This window comes from Leptodactylus fuscus, chromosome 7 (assembly GCF_031893055.1).
Source record: "Leptodactylus fuscus isolate aLepFus1 chromosome 7, aLepFus1.hap2, whole genome shotgun sequence".
Taxonomy (NCBI): Eukaryota; Metazoa; Chordata; class Amphibia; order Anura; family Leptodactylidae; genus Leptodactylus; species Leptodactylus fuscus.
In genome coordinates this window covers 147565682-147586556 of record NC_134271.1, presented here as the reverse complement: position 1 = coordinate 147586556, position 20875 = coordinate 147565682, and the positions used below count along the sequence as shown (strand labels likewise).

The 20875-nt window shown below is 44.3% G+C and overlaps 1 protein-coding gene across 1 annotated transcript in view; it reads left to right on the top strand.

The window, feature by feature from the left end:
• LOC142213435 (uncharacterized) overlaps positions 1-20875 on the top strand; it is a 76251-nt gene that overhangs the window by 48421 nt on the left and 6955 nt on the right. Inside the window, exons 5-8 of the mRNA XM_075281750.1 lie at positions 10054-10377; positions 10503-10805; positions 11020-11085; positions 11358-11448. Of these exons, the coding sequence (XP_075137851.1) occupies positions 10054-10377; positions 10503-10805; positions 11020-11085; positions 11358-11448 (784 nt within the window). The remainder of the gene's footprint in view (positions 1-10053; positions 10378-10502; positions 10806-11019; positions 11086-11357; positions 11449-20875) is intronic.

Genomic DNA, 20875 nt, shown 5'->3' with positions numbered 1-20875 from the left:
CACTGAGCCCCTTCCTCGCCTCACATACGTCACTGAGCCCCTTCCTCGCCTCACATACGTCACTGAGCCCCTTCCTCGCCTCACATACGTCACTGAGCCCCTTCCTCGCCTCACATACATTTACTGAGCCGCCTGCTCCCCTCACATACGTCACTGAGCCCCCACCTTACCTCACATACATTTACTGAGCCCCTTCCTCGCCTCACATACGTCACTGAGCCCCTTCCTCGCCTCACGTACGTCACTGAGCCCCTTCCTCGCCTCACATACGTCACTGAGCCGCCTGCTCCCCTCACATACATCACTGAGCCGCCTGCTCCCCTCACATACGTCACTGAGCCCCTTCCTCGCCTCACATACGTCACTGAGCCGCCTGCTCCCCTCACATACATCACTGAGCCCCTTCCTCGCCTCACATACATCACTGAGCCCCTTCCTCGCCTCACATACGTCACTGAGCCCCTTCCTTGCCTCACATACGTCACTGAGCCGCCTGCTCCCCTCACATACGTCACTGAGCCCCCACTTTACCTCACATACATTTACTGAGCCCCTTCCTCGCCTCACATACGTCACTGAGCCCCTTCCTCGCCTCACATACGTCACTGAGCCCCTTCCTCGCCTCACGTACGTCACTGAGCCCCTTCCTCGCCTCACATACGTCACTGAGCCGCCTGCTCCCCTCACATACGTCACTGAGCCGCCTGCTCCCCTCACATACATCACTGAGCCCCTTCCTCGCCTCACATACATCACTGAGCCCCTTCCTCGCCTCACGTACGTCACTGAGCCCCTTCCTCGCCTCACGTACGTCACTGAGCCCCTTCCTCGCCTCACATACGTCACTGAGCCCCTTCCTCGCCTCACATACGTCACTGAGCCCCTTCCTCGCCTCACGTACGTCACTGAGCCCCTTCCTCGCCTCACATACGTCACTGAGCCGCCTGCTCCCCTCACATACGTCACTGAGCCGCCTGCTCCCCTCACATACATCACTGAGCCCCTTCCTCGCCTCACATACATCACTGAGCCCCTTCCTCGCCTCACATACGTCACTGAGCCCCTTCCTTGCCTCACATACGTCACTGAGCCGCCTGCTCCCCTCACATACATCACTGAGCCCCTTCCTCGCCTCACATACATCACTGAGCCCCTTCCTCACCCCACATACGTCACTGAGCCCCTTCCTCGCCTCACATACGTCACTGAGCCCCTTCCTCGCCTCACATACATCACTGAGCCCCTTCCTTGCCTCACATACGTCACTGAGCCGCCTGCTCCCCTCACATACATCACTGAGCCCCTTCCTCACCTCACGTACGTCACTGAGCCGCCTGCTCCCCTCACATACGTCACTGAGCCCCCACCTTACCTCACATACATTTACTGAGCCCCTTCCTCGCCTCACATACGTCACTGAGCCCCTTCCTCGCCTCACATACGTCACTGAGCCCCTTCCTCGCCTCACGTACGTCACTGAGCCCCTTCCTCGCCTCACGTACGTCACTGAGCCCCTTCCTCGCCTCACATACGTCACTGAGCCGCCTGCTCCCCTCACATACGTCACTGAGCCGCCTGCTCCCCTCACATACATCACTGAGCCCCTTCCTCACCCCACATACGTCACTGAGCCCCTTCCTCGCCTCACATACATCACTGAGCCCCTTCCTCGCCTCACATACGTCACTGAGCCGCCTGCTCCCCTCACATACGTCACTGAGCCGCCTTCTCCCCTCACATACGTCACTGAGCGCCTTCCTCGCCTCACATACATCACTGAGCCCCTTCCTCGCCTCACATACGTCACTGAGCCCCCACCTTACCTCACATACATTTACTGAGTCCCTTCCTCGTCTGACATATATCACTGAGCCCCTTCCTCCCCTCACATATATCACTGAGCCCCTTCCTCGCCTCACATACGTCACTGAGCCGCCTGCTCCCCTCACATACATCACTGAGCCCCTTCCTCGCCTCACATACGTCACTGAGCCCCTTCCTCGCCTCACGTACGTCACTGAGCCCCTTCCTCGCCTCACATACGTCACTGAGCCGCCTGCTCCCCTCACATACGTCACTGAGCCCCTTCCTCGCCTCACATACGTCACTGAGCCCCTTCCTCGCCTCACATACATCACTGAGCCCCTTCCTCGCCTCACATACGTCACTGAGCCCCTTCCTCGCCTCACATACATCACTGAGCCCCTTCCTCCCCTCACATACGTCACTGAGCCCCTTCCTCACCTCACATACGTCACTGAGCCCCTTCCTCGCCTCACATACGTCACTGAGCCCCTTCCTCGCCTCACGTACGTCACTGAGCCCCTTCCTCGCCTCACATACGTCACTGAGCCCCTTCCTCGCCTCACATACGTCACTGAGCCCCTTCCTCGACTCACGTACGTCACTGAGCCCCTTCCTCGCCTCACATACGTCACTGAGCCGCCTGCTCCCCTCACATACGTCACTGAGCCGCCTGCTCCCCTCACATACATCACTGAGCCCCTTCCTCGCCTCACATACATCACTGAGCCCCTTCCTCGCCTCACATACGTCACTGAGCCCCTTCCTTGCCTCACATACGTCACTGAGCCGCCTGCTCCCCTCACATACATCACTGAGCCCCTTCCTCGCCTCACATACATCACTGAGCCCCTTCCTCACCCCACATACGTCACTGAGCCCCTTCCTCGCCTCACATACGTCACTGAGCCCCTTCCTCGCCTCACATACATCACTGAGCCCCTTCCTCGCCTCACATACATCACTGAGCCGCCTGCTCCCCTCACATACATCACTGAGCCCCTTCCTCACCTCACGTACGTCACTGAGCCGCCTGCTCCCCTCACATACGTCACTGAGCCCCCACCTTACCTCACATACATTTACTGAGCCCCTTCCTCGCCTCACATACGTCACTGAGCCCCTTCCTCGCCTCACATACGTCACTGAGCCCCTTCCTCGCCTCACGTACGTCACTGAGCCCCTTCCTCGCCTCACGTACGTCACTGAGCCCCTTCCTCGCCTCACATACGTCACTGAGCCGCCTGCTCCCCTCACATACGTCACTGAGCCGCCTGCTCCCCTCACATACATCACTGAGCCCCTTCCTCACCCCACATACGTCACTGAGCCCCTTCCTCGCCTCACATACATCACTGAGCCCCTTCCTCGCCTCACATACGTCACTGAGCCGCCTGCTCCCCTCACATACGTCACTGAGCCGCCTTCTCCCCTCACATACGTCACTGAGCGCCTTCCTCGCCTCACATACATCACTGAGCCCCTTCCTCGCCTCACATACGTCACTGAGCCCCCACCTTACCTCACATACATTTACTGAGCCCCTTCCTCGTCTGACATATATCACTGAGCCCCTTCCTCCCCTCACATATATCACTGAGCCCCTTCCTCGCCTCACATACGTCACTGAGCCGCCTGCTCCCCTCACATACATCACTGAGCCCCTTCCTCGCCTCACATACGTCACTGAGCCCCTTCCTCGCCTCACGTACGTCACTGAGCCCCTTCCTCGCCTCACATACGTCACTGAGCCGCCTGCTCCCCTCACATACGTCACTGAGCCCCTTCCTCGCCTCACATACGTCACTGAGCCCCTTCCTCGCCTCACATACATCACTGAGCCCCTTCCTCGCCTCACATACGTCACTGAGCCCCTTCCTCGCCTCACATACATCACTGAGCCCCTTCCTCCCCTCACATACGTCACTGAGCCGCCTGTTCACCTCACATACATCACTGAGCCCCTTCCTCGCCTCACATACATCACTGAGCCCCTTCCTCACCTCACATACGTCACTGAGCCCCTTCCTCGCCTCACATACATCACTGAGCCCCTTCCTCACCTCACATACGTCACTGAGCCGCCTGCTCACCTCACGTAGGTCACTGAGCAATTTTTGTATGTAGTCTCTGTTTCATGCAAAGTTGCATGAAGGTGGTTGTATATATGAAACATTAAGTGGTGTTTTTATGTATGGTATACGGTATGCTGTATAATCTGAAAAAAGTTAGATTTTGGTATCACAGTCACAGTTTGGTAGGTGCAGTATAGCTTTTCAACATATTAGTGAACAGCAGCAAAATCCTGCCTGTCTTCTGTATCAGTGTTTTTGGGAGTCCGAGCTCTTGTTGATGTTTGCAGTACATATAGTATGTATAAATATACTATAAATAATTGTCTACACCTTAAGCTATTATTTTAGATGTATTTTGTATATGAATGTGAGATTGAACATGAGTTTTAGGTGCAAATTTGTATTTTAGTGCATTTTTTTTCAAAAAATTATTTGTGTTTGTCACAATGTTGCATGAAGGTGGATGTGGCTATTGATGACCCATTGAGACATATGTAATCTTCAGGTTGCTTACTTTCCAAAAAAAATGTATAGGGTTCACTTACTTTTCATGGTGTGTAATCCCTACATTTTATAGGATGATACTTTTTAAACATTTCCAGCTTCAAAGCAGATTTTTGTTCCTCCCAGTTCTGGTGATTTTCTGAAGACACGTGCATGCGGGTTCAGGCCATAGTGATATGTATGACCTCTGCACATGTTGAACTCTTATTTTTAGGAGGTTTGGTGCATTTAATTTGTTTGGTTTCCACTTTTAGCAACTAATATACATTTATTTGCATTTTTTTTAAATAAAACATTCACTTTAACCCCTTAGCGACCCTTGACGTAACTGTACGTCATGGGTCGCATGGGGATGTATGGAGCGAGCTCACACGCTGAGCTCGCTCCATACACGGCAGATGCCGGCTGTATCATACAGCCAGGACCTGCCACTAACAGCAGCGGTTGGTGCCCGAGCCGATCGCTGCCGTTAATCCTTTACACACTGCGGTCAAACGTGACCGCAGTGTGTAAACAGCGCAGGCGGCATGGGCGCCGCCATGTTTTGCCGATCGCCGCCCTCCTGAACGTCACATGAGGGCGGTGATCGGTTGCTATGACAGCTGGAAGCCTATTGAAGGCTTCCAGGCTTGTTTCTGCACTAGCTCTATTAGACGATGCCAGAGGCAGCATCTAATAGAAGTGCTGCGATTTTCCTATTCACTGCAATACTGTAGTATTGCAGTGAATAGTATGAGCGATCAGACCCCCTAGGTTTCAAGGTACCTAAGGGGTCTGATCATAAATGTAACAGAAGAAAAAAAAAAGTTTTTAAAAGTATTAAAAAAATAAAAAAAATATAAAAGTTCAAATCACCCCCTTTTCCCTAGATTAGCTATAAAAGTAATTAAAGAACATTAAACATAAACATATTAGGTATCCCCGTGCTCCAAAATGCCCGAACTATTAGAATATTAAAACATTTATCCCGTACTGCGAACGGCGTAGCGGCAAAAAAAATAAAAACAGCCAAAAAGCGTTTTTTTCAACACTTTGCCTCCTATAAAAAATTGAATAAAAAGTGATCAAACCATCAGATCTTTCCCCAAATGGTATCAATAGAAACGTCATCTTGTCCCGCATAAAAAGACACCACAACCAGCTCCATACATGGAAATATGAAAAAGTTACAGGTGTTAGAACATGACACAAATTTTTTTTTCTATTTTGCAAAGTTTATCATTTTTTTTAAAAGTATCAAAACATTTCAAATACTATATAAATTTGGTATCACCGCGTTCGTACTGACACGTAGAACACAGGTAACATGTCATTTGTACCAAACCGTGAACGCTGTAAAAATTAAACCCATAAGCAAATGGCGCAAATGCATTTTTTCTCCAATTGCACCTCATTCTGAATTTTTTTCCAGCTTCCCAGTACATTGCACAGCATATTGAATGGTGCCATTACAAAGTACAATTTGTCCCGCAAACAATAAGCCATCATGTGACTCTGTGAACTGAAAAATGAAAAAGTTATGGCTCTTGAAATGTGAGGAGGGAAAAACGAGAATGCGAAACCAAAAAATGGCCTGGTCCTTAAGGGGTTAAATCAAAATCGCATGAAGGTGCCTGTTTGTATACAGTACCAAGTGACATTCTGACAATGCTACAAGTGTTTACTTTAAAAAATATATATATAGGTATGAGAGGGGGGGGGGGGGGTTGGATGCTTTTTTAATGTTGCAATTTAGTTTTGATTTATCCATCTCAAAACTGTGAAAAAAGCTCCGGCTGCTGGAGGTGCAAAATTTCCAGAGACCCTTGGTAGTGAAGGGGTTAAAGTAGTCGCAGTTTTTCTTTACTTTCACACCATCTTGAATTTTTTCCAGCTTCCCAGGACATTGTACGTTATATTAAATGATACCAATACACTGTACAACCTGTCCTGCAAAAATAAGGCCCTCTACGGCTCTTTGAGCAGAAAATAAAAAAAAGTTGATGGGAAGGGGTTAGATATGGCGTTCACTCTGCTTTTGACTGCTGGATCTCTGCTGTTTTGCCCAGCAGAGACCTGGCAGTAATGCCCTTGCCCGTGCTCATAGTCCTTAGTACATTAGACATGTAGTACATCTGAGTCTCCCTAATATCCCCTCCATGTTCCGCTTCCACCGGTTACAGCCCTCCTGTAATGTTTAGATGTGGCTATGGCTTCCAGGTGGCCAGATCTCAGGGGCCGTCTGGTGTCTGACAGCTGGGAGTCTTGTGAAGGCTTGCCTGTTGCCAGCCTCAATAGTCATATAGTGATTCTTCCATCGACTATAGAATAGACTATAGATGGCAGTTTTAAGCCCCCGTGGGTATAAAAATTAAAATAAATGAAATTTAAAAAAAAAAAAAGTCTAAAAATAAAAAGTAAATTTAAATTAAAAAATTTCTATAAAAATTCAAATCACGACCCTTTTCCGTAGATCACGAATAAAAATAAACAAAAACAAAGTAATTAGCATCCCTATAAAAATATAAAAAATATTTATCCCTTGTGACGAACATCGTAGTGGTAAAAGATCAAGACAGCTGAATCTCCTCCTCCAAAAAAATATGGAAGAAAAAGCGATCAAAATGTCGGACATTCCCCAAAATGGTATAAATAAAAGCCACATCTTGTGCCAAAAAGGCGCCTTACATGGAAGCATTAAAAAGGGGGTCATAATATGGCGACTATTATAATGTTTGCACCTCAGAATTTTCTTAATGGTATTAAAGCATGACAAATTTATTGCTGTGTTCGTTCCCACCTTCGTAATATAAAGAACATGTCATTGTTATGGCACAGTGAACGCTGTAAAAATGAAACCCTACATTCGCTATTTATACATGGATTATTATACTAAATGGCGTTTATTTTAATTACTGCAAACTTCATACTAAATATATGAGGAGTATTTTTACTCTTCTGGAAAAAAAATATAGTGGCCTACGCTTCAGATTCCAGTCCAAAATACCCCGTGTGCACTGAGCCTTACTCGACATAGCCACTATATAGAAAACAGCACTTTCTGCTTTTGTTTCTGTTCTCTGTATAGCGGCTGAGAACAGCTGATCAGCAGGGTGCCGGGTGTCAGACACGCGCCAATGTCATGTTAATGACCTACCAATATAATTTTCCTTACAAGGAAAAAAAAAACAACTTTTTCAAGATAAAAGACTTTGATTATAAGATTTTGGAGCTTTGGCACAGAGCTAGTGAAAAATTGGTTTGATACACTGACGCGGTTTGGGGAATATGTGATCAGGACCTTAATTTCTCCTATTTTTTTTATTTTTTTTCCAGCTTGGGCTCATGTTGGATTTAAGGTACTGATAAAATATGAAGAACTTCTATTGCTGGCTGATTATACTTCTCCATCTACATAACAGTGAGTGTCCTCTCATTCTTGAGATGGGTTAGTTTTTCTCTATTAATTGGGGTTAGTTTTTAGTTATTAACCCCTTCCCGCCGATGGCATTTTTTGATTTTCGTTTTTCGTTTTTGACTCCCCTCCTTCTAAACCCCATAACTTTTTTATTTCTCCGCTCCCAGAGCCATATGAGGTCTTAATTTTTGCGGGACAAATTTTTCTTCATGATGCCACCATTAATTATTCTATATAATGTACTGGGAAGCTGGAAAAAAATTCAGAATAGGGTGGATTTGAAGAAAAAATGCATTTCTGCGACTTTCTTAAGGGCTTTGGTTTTACGGTGTTCACTGTGCAGCCAAAATGACCTGTCCCCTATATTCTGTGTTTCGTTACGGTTCCAGGGATACCAAATTTATATGGTTTTATTTACATTTTGACCCCTAAAAAAAATTCCAAAACTGTGTTAAAAATTTTTTTTCTAAAAGTCGCCATATTCCGACGGCCGTAACTTTTTTATACATAGGTGTACAGGGATGTGTATGGCGTCTTTTTTTGCGGGGCCGGGTGTACTTTTTAGTTCTACCATTTTCGGGAAATGTTATTGCTTTGATCACTTTTTATTCAAATTTTTATCAGAATCAAAACAGGGAAAAAACGGCGGTTTGGCACTTTCGACTATTTTTCCCGCTACGGCGTTTACCGAACAGGAAAAATATTTTTATAGATTTGTAGAGCGGGCGATTTCGGACACGGGGATACCTAACATGTATATGTTTCACAGTTTTTAACTACTTTTATATGTGTTCTAGGGAAAGGGGGGTGATTTGAACTTTAATACTTTTTATATTTTTTTTATATTTTTTTTTACTTTTTTTATTTTATTTTTTGCATTTATTAGACCCCCTAGGGGTGCTGAACCTCAGGGGGTCTGATCACTAATGCAATGCATTACAATGCTAATGCATTGCAATGCATTGCAAAAAATCATCCTTTCTTTTGCAGGCTGCATAGACCAGCCTGCAAAAGAGAGGCTTTGCAGACAAGCCTGGGAGCCTGTACAAGGCTCCCGGCTGTCATGGCAACGGGACGTCAGCCCTGGAGCATGCTCCAGGAGCCGGCGATCCCGGGCAAAATGGCGGCGCCCATGCGCCGCCGGGAATATGGCGCCTCCGGCGCCTTTGACCGCGGCGCCGGAGGGGTTAATGCCTCCGATCGGTCCGGGGACCGATCGGAGGCATGAGAGCCGGTTGTCTACTGCTTAAAGCAGTAGACACCCGGCAGCTATGGCGGCCGCCCGGCTCCCGGGCGGTCGCCATAGTTACAGACCCGACATGCGCCGTACTATTACGGCACATGTCGGGAAGGGGTTAAAATTCCTTTAATCCGACATCCGATAATTCAGGATATTTAATATCACAGTGCTTGTTTTCTGTGCAAATGTGCAACATACATGTAATGTGAAGTGTCCACACTATGCATGCGCCACCCTGATCTGAGTGAACTGCAGATCAAGGTGAAGGCAATATGGGGTGATTATCCGCAGGAATACTCTGCATGATATATACCTGTATATACTCGAGTATAAGCCGAATATTTCAGCCAGGCTGAATTCCAAGTGGGGGAAGAAAAAACAGTCCTCAAGCTCAGGGAAGGGGAAGACAGACCCCTTTCCCAGCACCCAGCAACTACTGCACCCAAAAACTCCGACCATTTTATTTTTTTGTAATTTTCCAGTAGCTGCTGCATTTCCCCCATAGGCTTATACTCGAGTCAATAAGTTTTCCCAGTTTTTTTGTGGTAAAATTACGGGCCTCGGCTTATATTCGGGTCGGCTTATACTCGAGTATATACGGTAAGTTCCATTGAAAACTCAGGTGCCCTTTATTGTATTTTGCATGTATGATTGTGTTGATGATTTGGTGATATGTGATTAGTGACTAGTTAAAGAGGACCTTTAACCACCTCCACTAATTCCAAGTGCTTGGCATCTTTTAACCCCTTCCCGCCGAAGGTATTATTTGATTTTTGTGTATTGTTTTTTTTTGTTAATTAACTTTTCACCCTTCCCGACACAATAATAAAATATTCTGGACAACCCCTCATATTTACCCCATAGTCTCTGTTGAATATAGAATTCCAAACTTTAGCATTTCGAAATTCAATGCATTATTTTCTGTAATAAAAAAAAATAATAATAATTCACCTCAAATCTTTTAGATTCTGACCACACCTCTAGATTTTCGGTTCTGCAAATTTCTTTTCCTAATAAAATGTTTCTATTGGCAGTTCTACCTGCGAAGGTCTGTGAGGAGACAAGAGATGTGTTTGGCGTGTATGGAGAAGAAGTGACTCTACAAGTGTCTGTGGTTCAGGGCAAAGATATCAGACAAATCCGATGGGTCACTTTCGACGGGGTTAATATTGCCACATCACGACCGGGTGGCTTTGTTGAGATCCGAGAAGATTATTATGCGGATAGATTGAGAGCGACCAGTGATGGATCTTTAATCATAAAAGACCTTAAGATGGAAGATGGTGGAATCATCAAAGCGACAATTTACTTACTGGACGGAGAAGACTGCTCAGAAGCCTACAACCTCAGCGTCACAGGTGAAGTGTTATAACATTTATGTAAAGGGACAGGATTTACCTCAGTGGTGGACAAGACTATTGTAAGAAATTATTGGTCCAACAACACCATCTATAATCTATAATATGTATTGTTATTAAAACAGGAAAGTGCGGCACGACCAAGAATGTCTCTGCTCCACTTGGTGGGAATGTTACTCTACAAGTAGAAGAAAGTCACATTAGCAACCTGTTTTGGGAAAGACCAGTTGGGGTCATTATTGCCACAACAAAACCAGGAGGATTCCTTGATCTTCGACAAGACCACTATAATGGAAGGCTGCAGGGATCTCCTGATGGTTCTTTGACCATAAGAAAAGTATCTGCCCAAGACCAAGGAGACTACAGAGCAGTAATATTCGCAACAGCTGGAGTAGCTTGTGCCCGGATGTATGATGTCTCCATTTCAAGTAAGATTTTAAAGTATACAATATTGTCATTCTTAATTAACTTTACTTGACATTGGCCTTCCCATGGTTGGTCTTCTGGGCTTTTTAGGCCTTCATGTGACGAGCTGTAATGCTGTGTGGTCCATAATCAGTGTTGTTTAGAAAGACAATTTACATCGAGGTCCAGTTAGCCTCTGGTACCAGTTATGGAGTTTTACTACTTCTTTTCTATCAGCTTCTAGCACCTACATTTTTCTTCAAAGACATCTCAAACTACACAAGGTTCCAGCCTTTTGCTCAGGTGAGTTTTACTTTTAATCTTCTCATAAAGAAGCTCACATAGAAGTTGTGTAGCTAGCAGAATACCACTAAACTATTATTTTCTGTTTTCTCTGGATACCCATTTCATTCCATAAGATGATGCAGCAGACGTCAGCCAGACTGGTACATCTTTTCAGTGTTGATGTCTTGAGAAAATGGCGGACAACACCAAGGAAAGAAATCTTAGACAGTATTATTAAATTTACCCCATGGTCTCGGTTGAATGTAGAAGTTCTAAATCTTTGCATCCAGAAATCCTTAAAATACTTGTGTTTGCCATGCTCGATGGAGAGGTGACTCTACAAATGTCAGCAGTCCAGACAGAACAAATTCTACAAATACGGTGGGTCAATTTCTGTGGGGTTGCCATTGCCACATCGCTACCTGGTGGCTTTTTTGAGAGTTGAGAAGATTTTGTATGCCGATAGATTGAACGTGACCAGTGATGAATCCTATGGATCATTAAAGATCTGAAGATGGAAGATGGTGGAATCATGAAAGCGACAATTTACTTCCTGGGCACAGAAGATTGCTAAGACTCGTATTACCTAAGCATCACAGGTGAAATAGTACAGCACCTATTTACATCTGGGATGGATTGTTATAAAGATGAGTGAACTGGAACGAACTACATTGGACCTAAATTTTTCAAATATTTCAAGTTTAACAGACACAAGTATAACAGGTGGAGGCTCAGGGGAGGTGCGGAAACATAATAGAGTTATAGTCACCGACTCTCACCTCTCCAGAGTCCGCTTCGGCCTCCTGGGTGACCTTACATACCCTGCGGTCAATGCTGAGGCCTGTGACTTACATGGGGTGCACCGACATCATGATGCTTTAATGCAAGTGCTTTGTTTGTATTATTTTGTGACATTGTAATGTCTCGATTGTCCATTCTTATACTCTTCGATTTATAAAGTATTATGGAATATGTTGATTTTGATAATTAGTTTATTACACTCTCGTTCTTTGCAGCTTAACCTCTGGAAATTTTGCATCTCCAGTAGCCAGAGCAATTTTCACAGTTTTGATATGTCCGAATAAAACGCATATTTCTAAATTAAATGTTTGTCATATCAATATATTTTCTGAAAGCAGGGAGTCAGGGGAATATAGCTTGAACAGTTCTATCTTGGAATGCTACATTATACTTGTATACATTTGAGCTAAAGTTTTTTTTTTTCTAAAAAAAAATTCCAAATTTCTGACCTAAATTCTACCACATGCAGGGATATACTGACATAATTTCTTTAGTATACTAAAGTCTAAGGTGCCTTTAATTCATCAATACCACATATATGTGACTAAACTTCCTTTAAGACCCTAAAAAAGTGCACTTCAAAATTTTGATTTTGGCCTTAAATGTGAAAAAAATAGTAGCATGAATAAAACATGCCATAGACATTAGAATCAATGACTAAACCCCATAAACCGATATATTTCCAAACAGCAGACACCCTGACGATCATAAAAAATACCATCTAGCTTATTATACTCAGACACCTTCATGCAACTTTTTATCAAACATTGATTTTTTGCAAAAATTATACAAAAGTTCAGCTTTGAGACTAAATCTCTGAGACAGTTTGAACTATATTCATCTAATACTTCCTAAAACTAAAAGTCCAGGGTGTGAGGCGTTTATACATACCACATGTGTATACACCCGGACACTATTTATGTTCTCAAAACTGCAAAAATCACAATCTACACTAATCTACTTGCAGGTTTCATCTCACTTTAACACTTTATGGGAGCTCTCCCTCATCCCCTTCAATAGTGCCGACAGTGTGCGGTACCGCTGTCTTCTTTAGTTGACAGCTGTGATCAGCCTCCCCTTTACATCTGATCACTGGCTTATTTTATAGCCCATGTTCATAGCTTCCAAATGAGGTGAAAATTGTTACACTATTCACAATATTCATCTCACAGTATAAGTATGTACGAGCGCTTCCCGTTCTTCAGCAGTACAGACAAGCGAGGGACAGATGGAGCGATATCGCCGTCTTTTTTATGTGATAGCTGCGATCAGCGACCTTTTGGACAGCTGATCACTGGCTTATTTTGTAGCCCATGTTCCTAACTTTCAAATGAGATCAAAATTGCAACGCTGCTTGCAATTTTCATCTCACTGTCAAGCTTTATGTGAGCGCTCCCCCTCCCCTTCTACTGTCGCGTCACGGAGCGGTACCGCCGTGTTTTTTAGTTGACAGCTGCGATCAGCGACCCCCTGGTCAGCTGATCGCTAGCTTATTTTAAAGGGCAGACTCTTGGCTTTCATATAAGTTGAAAATGGCAGCGCTTGCTGCCATTTTCAGCTCACTATACTACTTTTTATAGCGCCTCCCCTACATTTCTATAGAAAAAACAGGGAGCAGAATCTGCCTGTATTAACAGTTTTGGGAGCGATCCGTGACCTCTAGGTCATCAGATCGTTTGCCATTTTAAAGTCAAGATTCTTGGCTTTAAAATGACACCAAAACTGTCAAGATAACCCATTTTTTGACAGAAGTTATGGGCTTCAGTAGCAAGGACGTAGTAGCTACTGAAGTGCCACCTTGGGAGCACGTATATCTACGTGCTTGGCAGTGAAAGGGTTAAGGCTAAGGCCTCATGTAGCAGGCTGTAACAAAAAAGCTCTGCAAGTAAAACTGCAGCAGCAACTCATCATGGTTTTTCCCGCACCTCTTTTCACCGAAAGGCTTTTTGCTTCAATTACACCGATTAGGGAAACCGCCAGCGTTTCTTTAGGTATAATTGACATGCTGCAATTTCTAAATCCGCAACGGTTTTGGAAATCACAGCATGCCACAAATTGTGGATGAAATTCACTAGAATCCCATCCGTTTTTTAGGAACTGTAAAATAGTGCCGTTTTTTCCACATGGTTTCGCAGTTTGGGCAGCGAGTACACCGCTCCATTAATATCGTTGGAAGCACCAGAGATAGCTGAAGTACAGTTTTGCTATTTTCGGCACAAATGAATGGAACGGTTCAGAAATGAATGATTTTTCAAAACTGTACTTAAAATATATATATGTATATATTTTATATATGTATAAAAAAGTATGTAAATTAGGTATCTCATAATTGTATTGACCTGCCCAGTAAATTTAACATGTTATTTATGTCATATGGCGACTAAAAAAATTTAATCAGACAGTGCCAAATCTAGAAAAAAAAAATTTTTAATTCTATTTCTGAAATGGTTAACAAAAATTAGTCAACACGTTACGGTCACCCTAAAATGAATGGCATCAAAAAGTACAATGTGTCTTGAAAAAAAATTACCAAGCACTTAATAAGCTTCATCCGTGGAGAAATGAAAAAGTTAGGGCTTTCGGAACGGAAATGTGACGGTGAAAAACTTCTGTGTCATTACCTTGTCCATGTCAAAAAGTTTTTTTTTTTTTTTTTTTTAAGATGACCAGAGATTTTATATGATTCAGATTACCACTGTTACAGACAAAATAGACTCTTTTCTACCCTAAGAAGTTGTTGTCATGGCCCTAAGCTTTCTCAGTGTGATGTATTGACAATATTACAGACAAAGGAGAAAACCGTACAATTGCGTGGAAGCTCTAGGACCCTACTGGACACCTCTAATCTGGATACAATGAGATAGGGCTGGACATGGAGGTATACAGGTTCTGTATGGTATCCTATGTCACATATGTCCACAAATGTTGCAGCTGGGCCTGTAGATCCTGTTCACTCATGGGTTGGTGAAGCTGCATCCTAGCTGGTCCCGTGTATGTCTGATTGGTGAAAAATCTGCCAATCTGGAAGACCAATGCAGTGTTGTAATCTGGTGGAGACATTCCTAGGAACCCCTTTTCTGTGTGGATGAGCATTATCCTGCTGAAAAATACCCTAATGTAACCACTGCCCCAACACCTCCTAACAACTAGATCACAACGGCCTAGATGGACAGTAGTATGTTGAAGCGACATCCTGCTTCTCGAAGTCCAATGATATGCCCCCTCTGTCTGTCCACTGAGCAAAATATTTTCAAGTGCATTGTAGATGCATGTGTAGCAGTCACTGATCTCTCACCAAGAGAACACTACCCAAAAGCAGCCTCTGAGAGCCTTTTAAAAGAGCAACGGTGGAAGAACTTTTACTCCCTCTTTTGGCAAAATCCAGACCGCACCTGTAATCATTTACATATCTGCCTGAGACAGAACTGAAGGATGAGTTTTACAGTAGTCTGAGATTTCGATCTCTGAACTTTTTTATTTACTTATGTTTTTTTCTGTCAATGAGTGTTTAATATATTGGTGAAATGATAGTAGACTCCCTGTTAACTTTTTTCTGTTTTTTTTTTTAATTTTTTTTTTTTTAAATTTCAGGTGACGCTTTGAAACTGAAAACGGGAGTAGTGGTGTACATGATCTCCACTTTGATCAGTGTATGTAATATTTCCTTTCATTTGATCTCTTGCTTTTATTTTTCTTCCCAGTAAATGTATTTCTGTAAAGGATTTTTAAAGATATGGGAGAGCTAAGCAGCATCCAGACCCCGCTTTCCTTATTCCCCTGCTTGTGAGTCTAGGGTGCCAATCTTCTCATCTAATGTAGGGGTGCACAACTTTACTGATCTGAGGGCCATATTGTCAGATTTAATCCACTCCCAAAAGCTGTAGTTCATGATGAACTTTTGAGATTCTGCCATATGAGGGAATGTGGGGCCCTTTTCTGGCCCATTTGGCATTTTACAGAGGAAAAGACAAGTTTTTCTCCAGCGACACTTAAAGAAACAGTCGAGCATTTCACAGCTGCACCGACTACGACTACACACCTATCTCCTCCCTTCTGGAGTGTCTAGAAGGTCAAAGGGGCTGTACATTCTCCTAGGACCGCGGTGGTGAACCTATGGCACGTGTACCGGAGGTGTCACTCAGAGCCCTCTCTGTGGACACTCATCTGTGGAACAGATCATACTGTGTGGAGGCCACTGTGGAGCAGATCGTACTGTGTGTGGGCCATTGTGGAGCAGATCGTACTATGTGGGGGACATTGTGGAGCAGATTGTACTGTGTGGAGACCGTTGTGAAGCAGATCGTAGTGTGTGGGGGCCATTGTGGAGCAGATTGTACTGTGTGGAGACCGTTGTGAAGCAGATCGTAGTGTGTGGGGGCCATTGAGGAGCTGATCGTACTGTGTGGAGGCCACTGTGGAGCAGATCGTAGTGTGTGGGTGCCATTTCGGAGCAGATCATACTGTGTGGGGGCCATTGTGGAGCAGATCGTACTGTGTGGGGGCCATTGTGGAGCAGATTGTACTGTGTGGGGGACATTGTGGAGCAGATCGTACTATGTGGGGGACATTGTGGAGCAGATCGTACTATGTGGGGGACATTGTGGAGCAGATCGTACTATGTGGGGGACATTGTGGAGCAGATCGTACTGTGTGGAGGCCACCGTGGAGCAGATCGTACTGTGTGGGGGCCATTGTGGAGCAGATTGTACTGTGTGGAGACCGTTGTGAAGCAGATTGTAGTGTGTGGGGGCCATTGTGGAGCAGATCGTACTGTGTAGGGTCCATTGAGGAGCAGATCGTACTGTGTGGAGGCCACTGTGGAGCAGATCGTAGTGTGTGGGTGCCATTTTGGAGCAGATCGTACTGTGTGGGGGCCATTGTGGAGCAGATCGTACTGTGTGGGGGCCATTGAGGAGCAGATCGTACTGTGCAGGGGCCATTGTGGAGCAGATCGTAGTGTGTGGGGGCCATTTTGGAGCAGATTGTACTGTGTGGGGGCCATTGTGGAGCAGATCGTACTGTGTGGGGGCCCTTCACTATTTATGTCACGGTATCTGTTTTATAGCATGTGACATGATATTATTACATGCTGTAATAACATTGCACAGTCAGTATAAAACAGATACTGTGCGATATAAATAGTGAACATCAATTGTTTAAAGTTATGCCAAATGCAAACTATAACCTTTCAGTACAAAGTTGTTTGTATTATTGAAAGGCCCATTCACACAACCATATGTTGGGGGTCCGTAACTCTCCACAATTCTGTATTCGCAGAGTATTAAGGTTAAATTGCCGTGTTAGCACTTTGTGATAATTTATTGGGTTTTGGGTTGCAGTTTGGGCACTCAGTTTCTAAAAGGTTCACCATCACTGTCCTAGAATATGAGGACTTACAGACAAATTCACAGCGCCCTATTAGAAGTTTCCAACATGGAAGCTTGTTTATATCTAGATAGTACAGGCCACATAGAATGGGATTCCTTGCTGCAGGTCGTGTATCACCAATGTACTTCATAACAGTGGTTCAATCAGGAAAAGAACATTAGCAAAATCTTGGGGAGCAAGGGACGAGAAGTAGCTGCCTAAAGCATTGCTATACGCAGAGGAAAGGGCATCACAATTCCCTCCAACTCAATGGGTTAGTAATGTTACTACTGGTCATATAGAAAAATACAGATAGTTGTAGGTGTAATAAGTGACAGGAGATCGCCCTCTGGTGTCTACTTATGTGTGATGTTTTGCATTTCAGGTACTGAATATTCTGGGAGCCAGAAGCGGGTAAGTAGCCAATGGCATGGACACTCTGTGGCTGTCATGCATGTGATGTCATGGCTTGCATTTAAAGAGGAACTTTCATGTCCTCGGGCACCTGTGCTTTTATATACCGCGAGAAAGCCAACAGTGCTCTAAATTCAGGACAGTGTCGTCTTTCCCGTTATATGCCCCGGGTGAAGAGTTATCGGTGCTCATGCACCAGACTCATCGGACTCTTTTATAGGGTAAGTATAGAGATTTGGGTTTTACCGTGGGTATGAATAGACTTACAATAGGGCTATTTGGGACACTAAACAACTGGTCTGTAAGGACTTATTGGTGCTTTATTGTCTCAAATAGACCTTGTAGGTTCCCTTGAAGAGCTGCACTTGGGATGCTCCTCAGGAAAAGCCAACGTCTAGAAAGACATCTGCCATATGAAGCACTTGTTACGATACATTTCTTTATAGTTCTCTTCCATGTTTTCTTTTGAGTCTTAGATTTTTGGTAAAGATAAGTTGATCCAAGAATTTATACTGATTGGCAGATTTGGAGTCGGGAAGGTATTTTTTTTTTTTTCCCCTTGATAGACTTGCGTCCTCTTCCATCCTCATGTACTACATTACTATATGTAATCTTGAACCATGTAATATGTGTGTTCAATGTTTGCAAGCAGTCTGATCACAGCACAAGAGAAACAGGAAGAAGGAAGGCAAAAACTTTGTTCTGACACTATCCCTCTTACGAAGAGGTCAGAACGAAGTATTCCAAAAATTGTTACTTTTCTTGTCTCAAAGTACAGATGTAAACTTAGGACTTCAATAAAAGTAACAAGAGGGCTAGTACCGGAACAAGGTTCCTTCCTTCTGTCCATCGTCCTATGGGATCCCTTCCTTTACAAATAATGTATTCCAGCATCAGAAACCAGTTTTCACAGAGAACAAACCTCCTGTCATATGTCATACACTGTCTACCAATATGTATTTGGACACCCATGCAAACGAAGATATCTGCAGCCGTGATGTACGTCACGCCTTCCGTTGTTAAATATCGTGTAGGAAACAGCATTGGCATTAGTCGAATGCAAGATGCCACGAAGTGCAGAGTTGTCCAATTTCAAGAAAGAGGTAATTGTGGGGTACCATGGAAATGGTCGATCCTTAAGGGACATAGCAAGCGAACTGAATTACCCAAAATTGACAGTGGCCTATGTGATTACGAAGTGGAAGGTGAACAGTGATTGTCAGAATGTGCCCCGAGTCGGCAGACCCCCGGAACTACACGCATCCAAAATCTTTGAAAGAACTTACCTGTCTTCTCCAAGCCGAATGGAATAAAATATCACTAGCCGTCATACAAGGACTTGTGGAAAGCCCCGGAGGGTGGAGGCTGTAATCACCGCTCGTGGAGGTTCTAACAACTATTGAATATAAATAAATGTTGTTTTTTAATTCTATCACAGGTGTCCAAATACTTGTTGGTAAACCGTTTATACTCCACTAAGAGGCTACTACCAGGTTATCCTTAATCTCATGTAGTGTATTTGCTAGTTTGGGTTATTTTCGACTGAGATAGGTTTTATGGCCGGGACTGTTCACGTTTGGGCGTATAGAAACCAAAATGTTTCCTTTCACCTGTGGAATGTTGATTCCATCCTCATGGAATATGAATATTCATAATTCTGTATATTTGTGGAGTTTTTAGACAGTACTGATGGAGGAGAGTAAGGTATGGAGATATATATATATATATATATATATATATATATATATATATATATAGCAAGATTTTACATTTATTTTGTTTGCATATTAAACCTATAAGGTGATCACAAAACTGTCAATCTGTGCCAGTCTAACATACTCTAAACTGGCAACTAGCCTTTCATTGCATATATGACAGGGGGCTTCTTCTATGTAGAGATTGTTTTTTGATGTGTTGCAATACTTGTTTATTACTTGTTTTGTGGGTATTGAAGCAGGAGATGCCAGTCTTACACAGCATGAACAGCCGCTAAGTGTTGGTTGAATTGTTTTGGATTGCTTAGTATGTTGGACTACCCAGGCGGCAGCACCCCATCTGACAGCCCATGAGTTGTAGTGTCATACACACAACTGTATGAGGTGAGCAAGGTTTCAGTCGTATATAGTATGCTATACATTCGGCTACATTCACATTACCATTGTTACAGTTTGTTGCTACAACTTTAATGGTTTGAGAGTAACGGGCACAGACAGAGACCCTCCATCTGTGTCCGTTCCCATTGACTAGAATGTAAAAAGACTTGATGGACACTTCCCTCCCTCATGTTCATTTACTTTTGTATCAGAAGAAAAATCCCGCATGCAGGACTTTTTCTTCCTTTACAAAAGTAAAAATCATGACGAAAGAAAGCATCCACTATGTGTTTTATATTGGGATGAATACAGACTGACAACCGACTGTGGGGCTTCTGTCTGCATTTGTCATTTAATGTCCATTGCAATGGACATTAAATAACGGTAATGTGAACCCACCCTTACTATGACAGTGCTGTCATATGGGGTGTTTTGCCGTCTTAAAGGGATCCTATCATTAAAATGCAATTTTTTCTGACTAACACTTTGGAGTAGCCTTAAGGAAGGCTACTCTTCTCCTCCTTTTAGATGTATTCTCCCCGCTGCCGTTTGGTAGAAATCCTGGTTTTCTTCGGTATGCAAATGAGTTCTCTCGCAGCACTGAGGGCGGTCCCCAGCGCTCAAACAGCACTGGGGGTTTCCCCAATACTGCGAGAGAACTCTCCAGCGATACCTCCATTTTCTTCTGGGATAGCCTCTCTCCGCGTCTCCTTCTGACGCTGGGGTCAAACTTCTACGCATGTGCAAGTCGGCTCTGCCATTGGGCCTTGGGCAGAGCCGACGGCACATGCGAGTAGCCATTTTTTTGTGTCCACTTACGCAAGCATGTGCAGTACACTCCTATAGTTCAACGGAGTACAGAGCGTACTGCGCATACTCACATAAGCGTCCACAAAAAAATGGCCGCCCACATTTGCCGTTGGCTCAGCCAGAGGCCCGATGGCAGAGCCGACTTGCGCATGCGTCAAAGTTTGACCCCAGTGTCGGAAGAAGATGCGTGAAGAGGCCATTCCAGAAGAAGATGGAGGTGGCGCTAGAGAGTTCTCTCACAGCACTGGGGGATGCCCCCAGTGCTGTTTGAGCGCTGGGGCCCGCCCCCAGTGCTGGAAGAGAACTCATTTGCATACCGAATA